At 35.7% G+C, this 16,626-nt stretch overlaps 1 protein-coding gene across 3 annotated transcripts in view; it reads right to left on the bottom strand.

The window, feature by feature from the left end:
* The window catches only part of Usp24 (ubiquitin specific peptidase 24), a 140,202-nt gene that overhangs the window by 51,498 nt on the left and 72,078 nt on the right, over nt 1-16,626 (bottom strand). For all 3 annotated transcript variants that reach the window (XM_047538442.1, XM_047538426.1, XM_047538437.1), the window contains 12 exons: nt 16,429-16,505; nt 15,178-15,318; nt 14,913-14,966; nt 13,816-13,931; nt 10,624-10,690; nt 10,393-10,503; nt 9,623-9,721; nt 9,356-9,529; nt 6,724-6,809; nt 6,464-6,557; nt 5,286-5,441; nt 3,328-3,425 (listed from right to left, as the gene is read on the bottom strand). In XM_047538442.1, coding sequence (XP_047394398.1) covers nt 3,328-3,425; nt 5,286-5,441; nt 6,464-6,557; nt 6,724-6,809; nt 9,356-9,529; nt 9,623-9,721; nt 10,393-10,503; nt 10,624-10,690; nt 13,816-13,931; nt 14,913-14,966; nt 15,178-15,318; nt 16,429-16,505 — 1,273 coding nt within the window. The remainder of the gene's footprint in view (nt 1-3,327; nt 3,426-5,285; nt 5,442-6,463; nt 6,558-6,723; nt 6,810-9,355; nt 9,530-9,622; nt 9,722-10,392; nt 10,504-10,623; nt 10,691-13,815; nt 13,932-14,912; nt 14,967-15,177; nt 15,319-16,428; nt 16,506-16,626) is intronic.

Genomic DNA, 16,626 nt, shown 5'->3' with positions numbered 1-16,626 from the left:
TTAAAAGAATAAAAAGTCAACAAATAAATGACCTAACATTACATCTCAAAATTCTAGAAAAAGAAGAACAAATCAACACCCAAAGCAGCAGAAGACAGGAAATAATTAAAATCAGAGCTGAAATCAATGAAATTGAAACAAAAGACACAACTCAAAAAATTGATAAAAAAAATTTGACAAACAAAAAGTTGGTTCTTGAAAAAAACAAACAATAAACCCTTAGCTACACTAATGAAGAGGAGAGAGAAAATTCAAGTTATTAAATTTGTGATGAAAAAGGAAATTTCACAATGGACACTATTAAAATAAAAAGATAATTAGAAGCTATTTTGAAAATATATACTCTTGAAGATATCAACAAATTTCTAGAGACATATGATCTACTCAAACTGAAGTAGGAGGACATACAAAATTTAAACAGATCAATTTCAAGCAATGAAATAGAAGATGCCATCAAAAGATTACCAACCAAGAAAAGCCCAGGACCAGATGAATTCTCAGCCAGGTTCTATAAAACCTTCAAAGAAGAACAATAAATACGAATATTCCTCAAAGTATTCCATGAAATAGAAAAGGAGGGAACCCTTCCAAACTCATTCTCTGAAGCTAGTATTACCCTGATGCCAAAACCAGACAGAGACACATCAAGGAAAGAAAACTTCAAACCAATATCCCTAATGAACATAAACGAAAAAATTCTAATCAAAATTCTGGCAAACTGCATACAAAAACATATTAAAACAATAGTGCACCATGATCAAGTGGGGTTCATCCCAGGGATGCAAGGTTGGTTCAACATCTGGAAATCAATAAATGTAATCCATCACATCAACAGACTTAAAGTTAAGATCATTTCAATAGACACAGGAAAAGCACTTGAGGAAATACAGCACTCCTACATGTTCAAAACACTAGAAAAAAATAGGGATAGTAGAAACATACCTCAGTGTTGTAAAGGCTATCTATGCTAAGCCCATCGCCAACATCATTCAAAATTGAGAAAAATTGAAAGCATTCCCTCTAAAAACTGGAATAAGACAGGAATGCCCTCTTTTGCCACTTTACTCAATATAATCCTTGAAACTCTAGCCAGAACAATTAGATCAAAGAAATTAAAGGAATATGAATAGGAAAAGAAGATCTCAAACTATCACTATTTGCCGACAACGATTCTATATTTAAAAGATCCAAAAAATTCCACCAGAAAACTTCTAGACCTCATAAATGAATTCAGCAAAGTAACAGGATATGAAATCAACACTCATTAATCTAATGCATTTCTTTTCATAAGTGATGAACCCTCCCAAAGAGAAATTAGGAAAACTACTCCATTCACAACAGTCTCAAAAACAAAACAAAACAAAACAAAACTTGGGAATCAATCTAAGAAAAGACGTTGAAAGACCTCTACAATGAAATCTACAGAACACGAAAGAAAGAAATTGAAGAAGACCTGAGAAGATGGAAAGATCTCCCATGTTCTTGGATAGGCAGAATTATGTCAAAATGGTCATACGACCAAAAGCGTTAAATAAATTCAATGCAATTCCAATTAAAATCCCAATACCTTTCCTCATAGAAATAGAGAAAGCAATCATGAAATTCATTTGGAAAAGTAAGAGACCCAGAATAGCCAAAGCGATACTTAGCAAGAAGAATTAAGCATCTGGCATCACAATACCAGACCTTAAACTATACTACAGAGCTATAGTAACAAAAATGACATAGTATTAGCACCAAAATAGACATGTAGACCAATGGTACAGAATAGAGGACACAGAGACAAACCCACATAAATACAGTTGTCTCATAGTAGACAAAAACATACATTGGAGAAAAGATAGCCTTTTCATCAAATGGTACTGGGAAAACTGGAAATCCATATGCAGCAAAATGAAATTAAACCCTTATCTCTCACCCTGCACAAAGCTCAAGTCAAAATGGATCAAGGACCTAGGAATTAGACCAGAGACTCTGCAACAAATAGAAGAAAAAGTAGGCCCTAATCTCTATCATGTCAGCTTAGGACCAGACTTCCTTACAAGATTCCTAAAGCACAGGAAATAAATCAAGAATCAATAAATGGGATGGATGCAAACTAAAACTTTTTCTCAGCAAAGGAAACAATCAACAATGTAAAGTGAGAGTCTACAGAGTGGGAGAAAATCTTTACAACATGCTCTTCAGATACAGCACTAATTTCCAGGATATATAAAGAACTCAAAAAACTTGACACCAAAAATACAAATAACCCAATCAATATATGAGGTAAGGAACTGAGCAGACACTACACAGAAGACGTACAATTGATTAACAAATATATGAAATGTTCAACATCTCTAGTAATTAGAGAAATGCAAATCAAAACTACTCTAAGATTTCATCTCCAATTAGATGGGCAATTATCAAGAATAGCGACAGTAAGTGTTGGTAAGGATGTGGGGAGAAGGTACAGTCATACATTGGTGGTGAGATTGCAAATTGGTGCATCCACTCTGGAAAGCAGCATGGAGATTCCCAAGAAAACTTGGAATGGAACTACCATTTGACCCAGCTATCCCACTCCTCAGCCTATACCCAAAGGACTTAAAATCAGCATACTACAGTGATGCAGGCACATCAATGAGTATAGCAGCTCAATTCACAATAGCTAGATTGCGGAACCAACCTAGATGCCCTTCAACAGATGAATGGATATGTACACAATGGAATATATTACTCAGCCTTAACAAAGAATAAAATTATGGCATTTGCAGGTAAATGGATGAAGTTGGAGAATATCATGCTAAGTGTGATAAGCCAGTCCCCAAAGGCCAAATGTTTTCTCTAATAAGTGGATGCTGATACATAATGGGGAGAGAGAAAGGGTAAGAAAGAATGCAGAAACACTGGATTGGGCAGAGGGGAGTAAGGGAAAGGGAGGGGGGCAGAAGGGTGGGAAAGATGGTGGAATGAGATGAACATCATTATCGTGTACACATATATGATTGCACGAATGGTGTGACTCTACATCATGTACAACCAGAGAAATGAAAAGTTGTACTCCATTTGTGTACAATGAATCAAAATGCATTCTGCTGTCATGTATAACTAAATACAACAAATTAAAAAATTTCCCCACTACTAGTGGGGAAGGAGATGTGCTTCTGTACGTTTTTCAAATAAACAAAGGTCTTAAGATGAATCAAAACATTCTTAAGGACTAAAACATCATTTCTTCTTCTTATAACTCTCATAATGTTTCATATGATACCTTTCAGGGATAAGCAAGGCTTTGCAGGGAAAATCAGCTATTACAACTATACTCATTTTCTATAACTCATGTACCTCAAACCTCCTGCTTTGAGGAAATTCTCACAGAAGGATTTAGCACAACTTCTTGCCATGTCATCATCAGCTGTTGGCATGAGTTTGGAGCTCAGAACCTAGAAATAGACAAACACACTTAATCATCCCAACATCTGTGTATTTAATTTGGAATGAAAATTTCTGTTCTCAAGAAAGCTAACATGTCTTCTTTATATGAAATGGGTAAATGTGACAATCTCAGGCCTTCAGCTTACATAAGAACTGACAACCTTATGTGATGTGCTGGATAGGTACTTTAAAAAGCACAAAAGCCAATGTTTTATAAAACAATCCAAATGTTAAAAATGCTAGATGAGCTTCCTAATGACTCTAGTTCCTGTTCACTGAACATCTACAATGCACTAAGATATTTATATTTCTTTATACTTAAGAGGACTAAGACCAGAGAAGTCAAGTGACCTCCCACTCAAGGTCACATGATTAGAATTCAAATCCAGATGTGTGTCATTCCAATAATACAGGTCCCCACTACAATACTGCAATACTCACCTACAGAAAGCTTAACTGAATGTTCTGGTAGGACAGAGAAGAATTTCATACAAATAATCATATGATAATATAACAAATTCAGTTCACATTCTAGTTTCCCCAGCTACCAACTGAAAGAGTAGCCATTTTGAGAAGCCCATTTCCCAAAGAGCTGCCTCAGTTTTCTCATTACCTAAACAAAGATGATAATTATGATCACCAGAGGTTTGTATGAATTAAAAGTTTAAGCTGTTTAGTGCAAGTATCAGCACAAATGCTCAGTAAACTAATAGATTATTCAACTATTATGATTTAAGTATTTAAATCTTAAAATTTAAATCTCTAATTGCCTCAGTTTTAAACAAGATAGAGTTAAAGAACCTTCTCTAGCCTAAAAAAATTTTGCTTCTATGAACCTATGGGCTTTATGCACTTAGATTTCTAATGTGGGATTTCTGTTAGAGATGCCGTCTTCCTAGGTAGCTCTGTGGAAAATGGGGTCCTCAGTCTCAGATAATGCACTGCATGGGAGAAAGGAGCCTGCTGCTCTTCGTGTGCTTACACAGTTCTTCATCTATATGCACACACTCCCCAGGCTTAGTGGGCAAACATTTACTGAAGATGACAGGTTTCTTCAAAAGAATGGGTATTTGCTACATTCACTTTGAAGTTTCCTAGTGGGCAAACGAAAACTAACAAGCATACTGCAAGGAAATCAACCTTGCAAAAGTGCTTTCTGGAGGGTAAGGCTTTCCAAATATTTGATGTATATAAAAGCAAAACATACCTATCAAAGAAATTCATAGTTAACTGAGAGGTTTTGAAATTATACTGCAGATATTCTACTATTATAGTGTTTTGGTTCTGAGATAATGCAATCTAGGTGGCTGATGACAAGCTAGAGCTCATTGTTGGATTATTCTGTTTTCCAGGTGCTCTTATACAGATAGAAATATGAATTAACAAATAAAGATAAGATTAAAATTAATTGCTTGTTCTAATTCTTCCAAGGTTTTTAAGTCTTGAATAATAATGTTAATGTGCTTCCTAATCAGTTCCTCATTAATCTCGACTGATGTCAACAAACTGACTTTTAAAAATATAAGGATATATTTAGTCAAGAAGAAGGCTGAAGATAATTCATATAATATAGGTTTGCAAAGCTTCCAGAGGAAGGTAATGACCTATTTAGCAAAAAGATTTCTTATTTATTTAGATGCTGTTTTACAAGGGTAACAATGAATATAGGCATAAATCAAAACAATGAAAAATTTCTAGGGTAAAAAGTTCCATTTTATCTTCTTTCTGCCCCCACAAACTAATTTTCTAACAGATCATTCCATAATAAAAGGAACATTTTTATTTGTTTCTCACATTTGAAAACATGAATCTACAAAACAAAGTAGATCTGCCAAAATGAAATGAAAATGTTGAATAAGATTTCTTACTTCCAAGTTGTAAAGCACTCTGAAGGTGGACATTCCTGGAGCAAAAGACCGAAACAGACTTTCTAAGATTGAACTGGCACTTGGCTGATGCTGTTGTTTTGAAGAGAGGGATGGAGATTTTGAAGACTGAGAACTTGATTCAGACAACAATGTCTTCTAGTTTTAAAAAGAGTGAGAGAAAAAAAAAAAAAGTCTTAAAATCACAAATTAAACATTTCAGTGGATATTGTAACATTTTTCTTACCTTTAATTCAAACCACATTAATGAAATTTTCTAAACAATTAGCTTCATATAACCACACTACTCTGTAATTATCAACAAAACCTCAAATTGCCCCATACGAATTCTGAGTGTTCAATGATACTCAAATACTACATGAATACTTTTCAGAATATATTCTAAGCAATACTAGCAAGGTCATTTAAATTTGTTTCCATGTTTAAAAAGAAAATTTCTAAATATTTACAATGAAATCATAAGACTGCTAAAGTAGTAATCTTGAGAACTTCTTTTTAGCTAATACTAGTGATATACTGTATAATTACATTAGTTCCCTTCACTCTCAAATTACTACCTAAGCTATAGATGACAGGACTAAGCGGATCTAAATTTCAACCACTAAAATACAAAATACAAAAGTTGTTCTAACCATTTTGGTCTAAATGAATTTATTCTGAAAACATAATGGAACAATATGATGGATAAAAAGTTTCCCTCCCTCCATTAAAGAACAACATTCTAAAAATCAAACAAAACGAACTTTAAATATCACTTATGAAGAAAATCAAAATCCGTTTATGCAAACCACTCAGACATGCAATAATCAAATCCAGACAGGCATCATGACAGAAGAAAAACTCAACTGAGTTAAAACCAATCTGATCATGGACAAGCAACTTTCATCTTTCTGGGCTTCAGTTTCCTAATATATGCCATGAGGGAGGAAAAGTGGATGATATTAAAGCCTCGTCTGAATCTAAAATGTTATCTCATTACTGACTCTATCTGGCTGGTTTTATTGCCAACATGAAGTTTCTATTTCTATTTTTGACAAAGGTACTTCTCAAAAGAAGAAAAAACACTAGGAAACAATGGTATCCTATGGTCTTACTGTAATTCCACTGAATCAGATTCAAAATTCATATGCTAGTTAAATAACTGTAGAAGGCACACATACCTTTCTGCCCAAAGAATCAAGTTGATCAAGAGCTTCCTGAATGGCAGGATCAGTGGGTATCAAAAGCAGAAGCTTTCGAACTCGTAGAGTTATCCTGAAAATTTTCAAATATAAATTTCTTTCACATAAGTCAGTTACAATAAAGAAGTTATTTAGTTTGTATGGGATATAAAGTAAAATACATTTCAAGTGAAAAGTTACTTGGTTCATTAACATTCATAATTTTCTCGCTTTCAAGTCTCAAGAATATTTTTATTTACCTTGGCTCCTCTAGATTGGCAAGCTGGTAAAGCATGTCGAACACATTACATACAAGAGCCATCACCACACCAGGGAGGGATTTCTCCTGAGGGGAAAAAAGAAAAATATAAATACACATCTATCAAAGAATCTTTTCCTTTGCTCATCAAACTTAAAACAAAAAACAAAAACCACCCCACACACACTAGTTCCAAAAAGCTGGTCATTACAAAGCTTGAGGGGAGCACGGTGCTTGATGCTCACTTGCTCTAAAGATCACAGTAAGGGATCACCACCTCTGGCACGTACTACCTGGTGTCCCTCTCCCAGCCATCGGCTGGCAAAGGGCTAAGGCACCAAAAGCCAGCTTTGAAGAGAGGCAAAACAAGGGTCATGTGTAAGTAATGCAATGGAAAGCACCAGAGGGCTAACTGCAGCTCATGTGCAGCCAGTGAGATCATGAGTAATTTGAAAACGAGAAATTAAGCATTTTATATATATGGACACCCATTCACACCAACACATATGTACATGTAATTTGAGAAAAAGAAGTTACCCTGTTTTTTTCTAAAGATCAAAAGACAACAACAACAACAACAACAAAAAAAACAAAGTGGATATAACTGCAAAGAAGATATGTGATTAAAGCACTATTTTCTGGTTACAAGAAGTAAGAACCAGACATTAGCACAGAATATATTCATACAGAAAGATTATTTTTAATAAATTAATTACAAATATGACAGTTTAAAATTATTAAACTTGAAGATAGTACATATAGTTGCGAATTAACCATCATCATATCATTCTGAGACTTAATTCTTGTTTACATTAAGTATAGTTACTTTAAAACCCCCCACAATATTAAATCTGAAGAGTTCTTTGATATCTATGGCAAGGCGATACAAAGTCAAGTCAAGAAGATACAAAGTCAAGAAGATACAAAGACCTTCCATTTGGAATTAAAGGAATACACATATAATAAACATGAAAACTAAATTCCCGCATGCCTTATAAGTATCTTTATGTCACATGAGCTTGATCTCAGACAATGGAAGCCTGAAGAACAGAATGGTATTATTCAGCTTTGTACCCCTGGATAATCTTCACTTTTGGAGCTTGTTTTACTGGGGAGACAGATAAAGAGGATTAAAAAAAAAAAGTATAGTAAGTAATAAAAAATGAGAGAGGAAGGGAAATGATAAGAGTGCAGGAACAGAAATGGGGTTGAATATTTAGACAAGACTATATGAGAAGGTTCCTTGAGAAGGCAGTATCTCTGTAAAACCGGAAGTAAGAGAGAGGGGCCTGAGGGCACTGGAAACGGCACACTGTTAGAGCGAGTGTGTGTGGGCCTGGAGTGGTGTCAGTGAAGGGAGAGCTATGGGTGAGGCCTCAGAGACCATCCAGAGGGGACATCAGGTAGGCCCCAGAGGCCGCAGCAAAGACTCTGAGTGGGCTGAGGAGGGTTGTAATCTGACATAAGTTTGGTAAGACCATAGGGCTGCTGGGTGCCCTGAAGGAAAGAGAAAACTGGCTTAAGGGCAAGAGCTGAGACCACTGAGGGAACTGCTGACACACTCAGGTGAGGGAGGACGGCTGCCTAGACTAGTAGAAAGCTGTGTAGGCAGAGGAAAGTAGCTGGATTCTGAAAGTACTTTAAAGGTAGACTCAAGGATTTGCCGATGGATGTAAGTGTGGGGAAAAAAAAAGAGGAATTTAAAAATGTTAGTATGAGGAACTAGAAAAATGGAGAGGGCATTATCTGAGACAGAAAGATTACAGAACAAAGAGAATTGGCATCAGGGTAAGGTGGTAAGAAAAGGGAAAATCAGAAGTTCAGTTTTAGATTATGACTGGTTTGCCTAGCAGATATTTGAGAGGAGATACTGAGTAAATAAAAGGAACCATGTATTGAGTTAAGCTAAAGATAAAAATTGGGGAGTCATTAAAGTACATACAATATGTAACACTTTGAGACTAGATGAGATTACTAAGGGTATGAATACGGAGAAGAGCGCTCCAAGTACTGGCCTGGGAAAGACCACTGTATCTGGATAAAGATCAGGGAAAAAAAGAGGAATTAGCAAAGGAGCCGAAAAAACATCAGAGAGGCAGTGGAGTCAGGAGAGTCCAGAAAGTCAATTTCAAGGGGAAGCAGCTATATGCATCGACTCCACGGAAGCATCAAAGTGAGGATTCAGAGGTGGAGGAGACACTATACCTAGAAAAGAGCCTGACTCTTCAAGAGACGATGGCAAAAAGGAAGGTGAACATAAGTTTGGACAAGTCTTTCAAGAAATGGTTCAGTAACTGCTAAAGAGGGAATTTGAATGAAGTTTTTTTTATGATGGCAGAAATAACACAAAATGTTTGGATGTTAATGGTAAGAAAGGGAAAAATCAATGTATCCATGAAGAGAGATGTGCTGGAGGACATTGTGTGGACAGGCAGAATGACTTGGTGCCTCAGAAAACTGCTAAGCTCTGTGTCATCCCCTAGTCAAATCCTAGCAGTTCTCAGTACATAGTTGTGAAGAGTTAGAACTTGTGTGACAGAAAAGGACACAATCATCCACATCTACACAGGATGAAAGCAAAAGATACTGATTGCTAAATTCCTGTTTCTAAGTTGAACTCAATCGCTCAGTACCTGCTCCATGGCGTATGATGAACTAAAAACCCCACTGCTGCTGCTGCTGGAGCTGGTTGAGGAATCTGCTGAGCTCCCAGAGGGGGTCCCACTGCCAGAGGTCTTTACTGTAAGGACTTGTTCATCAGAAAAGCCCAGCTGGTGGAGAAGCTTTTGATCTTTATTCACTGTCAGCTGTAAAAAGTGGTTTCTTAATTACTGAGAGGGAAAGGAAGAGGAAAGTATTCACATCAGTCTAAAGTGCCAGAGGCTATTATTTAAACCCACCAGACTATCATTTGTAAATATCTGTATATTATCCACAGGAGAGCACAACTGCTTGGCTATCTTCCACCGCACACTCCCTATGGTTTCGTTACTGTGGGCCTGTAAAATAAAATCCAACACTGTTGTGAGAGGGTTCACTTATACCTTTAAACAACCGTTAGTGAGTACCTACTATGTACAGGACTCTTTTCTAGAAGCTGGGATCATAGCGGAAACCTTGTAAGGCTTCCCTTCTGCTATCATCAAATGCTCAACTCCACATCCCCACCATTCCCTATCACATGTGGAGTAACATCTCAAACCCTTCTTCCATAGTAGGGTCTTCCGCTCACTCTCTCCTTTCTCACTGTGCTCCACTCATGCCAGTCACCATACCAGCTGTGTACCTGCTGCTCTCTTTGCCTGGAATGTTCTTTCAAGCAAATATTATTTATTCTGTTGCTTTATTCAAGTCTTTAAACATCACCACTTCAGAGAGACATTCCCTGCCCATCTTTATCTAAAATGGCTCATGCATAACACCAACACCCTCTACCAACCTATCCTGCTTTATTCTTATTACTCTTTATAACACCTATCACCACCTGCCATTATATTATGTATTTATTTATATATCTGCTTGTATCCCATGGTTTCCTTTCCTTTCAGGCCTTTAGTCTAAATTTGTTTATCAGTTTTGAGAATCATCATTCATGCAGCTATCTCCATTAACAGTAATCTTCCGTAAGTAACAAGACATGAAAGTGGCTACAAGCTTAATACAAACCTACCTCTACAGTGAAGGTATCTTTGGTAGACTCGTAGGTAACGTTAAGAGTTAAAAGATGTCCATGAAATGAGGCACCATGAGGTAGAATAGTTCGCGGAACAGAGTAAAAATCCTTGAATAAGACATAAGTCAAACAATCAGATGCGCTGTGCCACTCTTAAACATGTCAAAAATATACACCTACACAATTAGTATGATAATATAATGAAGTTGCTTTAAAAAAGAGGTATACCTCAATAGTGATCACATAGCGTTCTGCCAGAAGCAGCAATCTCTCAATTATTACAAGTTTAGTGGATCTACGGTTAAAGAAAAAAAAATTAAACATATTTGAAATGAATCACTGATATGAGCTCAGTTCTGTTTCACCAAAACCACAATCACAGTCAGCACTCACTGAACAAAGACTGAAATTTGCCAAGATTAAACCTCCTTTTCACCCAATGTTCAAACCAGCTTATAGCTGAAGTACCTAGATGGGGACAAGAAAGAAGCCTCCCCCTGCCCACATTTCCTTTTCTTCCTTCTATTTCTCTTTTAAAACAGTATTTCAAAAATAGAGGACCTGGGTCCCCAACCCACCAAGAATGAACCCACAAACCCACCAAGAATGAACATTCAAAGAGTCTGACTTTCATAATCTTATAACTAAAATATGCCACAAAATTGTGTAAACACATGGAATCTGATATAAACTGTCTGAAAATTAGAAGACAAATGCAAACAAGTAAGTAGGCCATAAATAAAAGCTATTTGAAAATAAAATCTGATACATGCATACCTGTGCTTATAGCAGCACAATTCACAATAGTCAAATTATGGAACCAGTCTAGGTGTCCACCAGTAGATGAATGGATAAAGAAAACACAGTGGAGTTTTATTTGACCATCAGGAAGAATAAAATTAGGTAATTTGTGGAAAAATGGATGGAACTTGAGGGCATTATGTTAAGCGAAATAAGCCAAACTCAGAAAGTCAAGGGTCATGTACTCTTTCATATGCGAAAGCTCAAGAGGAAAAGAGAGTGGGGGAGCTTAGGAAAACAGAAGGGAGACCAGTAGAGAAGAGAATCAGGGAGAAGGAAGAACAGAGGAAAAGAGAGGTACTGGGGAATGAAACTGACCAAATTACTGTTCTACTGTGTGTATATGCAAATATGTAACAATGAATCTCACAATTTTGTAAAATTATAATGCATCAATAAAAGGAAAGAATAAAATAAACTCCAGAGGCAATGAAGAGCAAAATGAAAAAGAAAATGAAATCTGAGGTATTTTTTGGATGAAGACTTACAGAATTTTACTTGTCATTTGAAATAACAGGCTCACAATATTCAACAGCTTACATAATCACAGCGTCATACTTGGAGAACACTACACATATTAATATTAAGAAATAAAAATCCAAGAGCTCTTGGATAAAAGTCTAAGCATTTCAAATAGGTTTATTTCTAAAAACAGAAAAGAGGTACTTCCATTTTCCAACAATTGTACTGATATACTAATTACCAGTACTTGAAATTTCATTTTAAAAAGTTGGTTAAATATATTTTAACAGTTCTATTAAATATAAGTTCTAATTCTTCCAGTCTATGGATATGAACTACAACTTGAAATTCAAATAAAAAATACTTAAGTGATATAATAAATGAGTGAACTATTGAGTGAATTGCTTTGGTTATGCCTCAATAATTAAATCCCAATAGTACGGCAAAATACAGCACAGATAAGGAAATAATAAATTCCCTCATAAACTGGAATATTTACAGATTTAAAGAAGTTCTTTGAAAACTAGTGAAATGAGATAAACTACAATGTTCTGGTTCAAATTCAACTATGAAATTATACATTCTTACTAACTCTACTTAAGAGTTTACAATAAAAATTTTTAAATAATCATGTGTTTTTTTCTCTGTAGTCAAATATAAAATGATTGAGAATAAAAAGCACTTTTAATAGAGAGAAAAAAACAAAAAGTACATTCATTTAGAGAAGTGGCAGTTTGGAAATCCCAATCCAACAGCTCATAAATTATTTACCTGACAGATGAACTGGTAGGGAACTGAATAACAGGGATGAACCACATCTTACAAACATGTAATAAGGAATTCATAATGAGTGTGCTTGAGATATACTTCCGAGAATGAGAAAAACATCAGTGTCCTGTCATGAATCGAACCTATAATCATGTCAATCACTTAAAAATGAAGTCTGAGGGGACAGAATCTTAATTTGCTTCCTTCACAGTAATAAAGTACTGCTACACAGCACACAACTTGTTTTTAAAAAGAAGGTAAGAAAAGAATGTGGGCAAGGACCTTGCATTGATTCCCCCTTTAAAGTAAGGTTCTGAAAAGAAAAGCATCCTCAATAGTGAACAAAAACCAATACACAAACAAAAACAAATACACAAAGCTGCTCTGTTCCGGGAGTAGAGAACAGTTATCTGAGTATCCATCACCAGGGGGCAGCAGAGTGAGGCATGGAGAACAAGCTGTCTGAGCACCTGCCAAAAGTTTCATGGATATATATGATTTGGAGAGGCTTATCAGTAATGAAAGGCTCATAAAACCCACAAAAGTTATTTTAGTTACTTCATTCTAATGTTTCTAAACATGTGTTGTTTCTCCTTACTATTTTGGAGAACTTCAGCAAACGCTAAATTCAGATTTCACTGACATATCTGAAAACGCTAAAAACAGCAATGTGAGTAAGAGACGTCAGCACAGTTTAAACACAAACATTTGGGGATAAAGCTTTCAGTAAAAATCATTTCAAAAAACAATACTGGGCGAATAGTATTTTACTGTGATTATATTATATTACATGGTTTAAATTATACCATCTTCCACTTCATATTGCTTACCTGGATGTGACTATTCAAGGAGAAAAGCTACATATAAGGGGATTTTTTTTTTTAAAGTATTCTTTCTATAATGAATATATCTTTATTCCATCCTAAAGAAATGGTTATTCACATTACACAGAATAAAAGTGCTTTAAAATAAATCAAAACCAATAATAGGAGCTGGGGTTGTGGTTCAGTAGTACAGTGCTTGCCTAGCATATCTGAGGAACTGGGCTCTATTCTCAGCACCACATATAAATAATAAAATAAAGGTCCATCAACATCTAAAAAAAATTTTAAAAAATAATAATAAAAAGAGAACTTGTCTGCCAGGAAGAGAGAGGGGTAGAGCAATATTTGGATGGTTCTGGTGATGACCTACAGATCTTGAAACACAGATGTGAGGGGTATCATGGGGTACATATAATTTCCCAGGATATGACTCTTTACCAAAGTTATGACAAAATGAGGAATCAATAATTAAGAGATATCATAAGAGGAAAAAGGTATTGACTTTTAAAAAAACTACAATACACTTATATGCTGTTTATTTGTTCTCACTTCTATGATCACTTACCTATACGGAGACTGAACTGATGTGGCTACAGTTGGCATGGCGGTTGCTGTAAGCATTTTTGTTGCTCTGGTCACAGCATGTGTTAGAGTGGGGCCACCAAGTGCTGAACTAGCTGCCTATAAAATATGAAACAATCATTCTGTATTTCTCAACCTGGACTCAACTGACATTTTGGGAGGGACAATTTTTTTGTTGTTGCAGAAAGTGGTCCTGGGCATTGCAGAATATTTAGCAGGATCTCTGGTCTCTACCCACTAAGTACTAGCAGGACCCCTTATAGTTGTGACAATCAAAAATGTCTATAGTCATCACCAAATGACCCTTGAGAGATAAAGGAAGATGCAGTTGAGAACTACAGCTCTACATATAAACACTTACCTGGCACCTTGCATAGGGATACTTGAAAACTTAAAAGTTTTCTTATGATGACACATTTGAATGAAGCCACAATTTAGGACATATTATATAGATTATAGCACATATTTGTAAGATTTACTTATTGATATTTGGGGGACAGAAGCATTTTATGCTTTTGGAATACTCTATTAGAAAAAAACTTAAGCACAAATTTCAACTGAAAATGAATGTACAATGCTTTACATCATGCTAGAGAAAGGGCACTGGAAATACACAGGAGATAATATTAAACACCAGGTTTCTAATGAACAAAGACAACCACTTCTACCTACTACTGAGTGTCCTGCTGTGGTCTTTAATAGCATTTGTTAAATAAATTACATGAAACATAGAAAAGAACAGGAAAGGAAACAAATGCTTTCATAAAATTCCTGGAGAGAAAAAGGAGGAAAAAACTACTAGAAATGTGGAACATAGTTCCTATACCCAAATGGAGGATGGGTGGAATGGGGAAGAGAGGTGGTGGAGGAAGAAGGAAAGATTTCCTATAAAGTGTATTTCTATACTGGGGGCATTATGGCAAATGTCTGTTCTCTATGCCACAATATGGTACTCTTGACAAATTCACCATTAAGATCTGGCCACAAACATCAGTATTATGCATTATCTAAAAATATAAAATTAAAAAATGGAAAAAAGTATTCATTTCAAAGACATGTTAAGTAAAAATTGTTACTCACTTCTAATCTAGTATAGCAGTCAGCAATAAATTTCTTATGTAAAGACACCGAATCCTGAAAGTGAGAGGTAAATGGAAATTAAGATTAGGCTTTGGCATTGAGTTGTAATAACTATTCAGGACATAATATCAAAACAAGGCAAGTTGGGGATATGTGAAAGATCACAACTTAGGAGTAAAACACACACACACACACACACACACACACACACACACAATTATCTGCCTTTTTTGTGTATGTGTAGTTTCTTTCCTTGGATACTTACCTTCTTTAACCTAGGATTTAAATTAATGTAACTATAGTTTATGATTAACTGAATAGCTTCATTAGCAATTTCTTCATCAGGTGATTCCATGGCTATTTTCCATATGAAATCCATTCCTATCAATTCCAGCTTTTCTACATACTGTATAAAAGAAAATTAAAAGTATATACAAATTGAATTACATACCAGGATCACAAAATTATAGATAAGTATTTTACATTACATAATGTGTTTTCACCTCTTTAGTTCAATATGAATTAAGGTTACGAAAAGTCAGCTATATAGGAAGTCACTACTGTACTGATACAGAACTTTAAAATGAAAAAGCAATCAACCACAGAAGCACTAGGCAGCCTCCATGGGGACTAGCATAGGCATGGAGAGTTTTCTCCTGACATTCTAGCACAGGAGTGAAGTGGGGCACCACCAGCATGAGCTTTTCTTCAAAAGAAAATGGTCAAGCTAGAAGTGGTTATTAATTCTTGGGGCTAGATCTGGTCTTTCCCAAGCTCAGTTAGAAACAGCAAAAGTGAAGACTTACAAGATCTTACCAATATTCCTACCATCCCAGGAAGTCAAGACCTGAAAGAAGGACTTAGAAAAAGAGCTAGTTCTTGCCCTTCTTTGCAAAGGGATGTGTGTAAACATACATAAGTTATATACATTGCATAATTCCCCATTTTCCTGCTTTGTTCTATGTCACTAAATTTTTCACCCAATCCCTGTCATTGAGATCCCAAGACTGAAGATTCCATTAGTTTATTTAGGTACATGTAAATTACTGAATCTGAAGAGTTGGAAGCCCACACAGAGTTACTCCCTCCTCCACATTCACCTAGCCATAGCAGGCCCCCGATCAGCAAGAAGCCAAGACAGTGATATGAGAAGTTATCAGTGACCCCCAGCACTCTTAAAGAGAGGCTCTGCCATCAATGCCCAAGTCAGCAATTTGTTCTTTCAATTAGAACACATAATCTGCTGGGTGCAGTGGCACATGCCTATGATCTTAGTTACTTGGGAGACTGAAGCAGGAGGATCACCAGTTTGAGGCCAGTCTCAGCAACTTATTAAGACCATCTCAAAAGAAAAAATAAAAAGGGCTGGGGATGTAGCTCAGAGGTAGTGTGTTTGTATAGTAGGTACGAGGCCCTGGGTTCAATTCTTCAGTACCAGAAAAACAAAATATTTTTGCTGAATGTTAAATTGTAATAGATAATTCAAGTGATCTAGATTTGAGAATAATTTACTTACCAACTGAGCACCTTGTCTTTTTAATCGATGATCACAGAGATTCACATTTTCAAAAAAAGTCTTAAACAAGTTAAAACCTGAAATGATAGGATGTCAGATAAAGTCACACACTCTTAAGTAAAAGACTCAAAGTACATTAAGAGGTATCACCACAAAACTCTTGACAATGATTTCTTCAGATATGGCATCAAAAGCACA

This window comes from Sciurus carolinensis, chromosome 1, assembly GCF_902686445.1.
Source record: "Sciurus carolinensis chromosome 1, mSciCar1.2, whole genome shotgun sequence".
Taxonomy (NCBI): Eukaryota; Metazoa; Chordata; class Mammalia; order Rodentia; family Sciuridae; genus Sciurus; species Sciurus carolinensis.
Note: the sequence above shows the minus strand (reverse complement) of the source record. Positions and strands in the feature narration are given on the sequence as shown.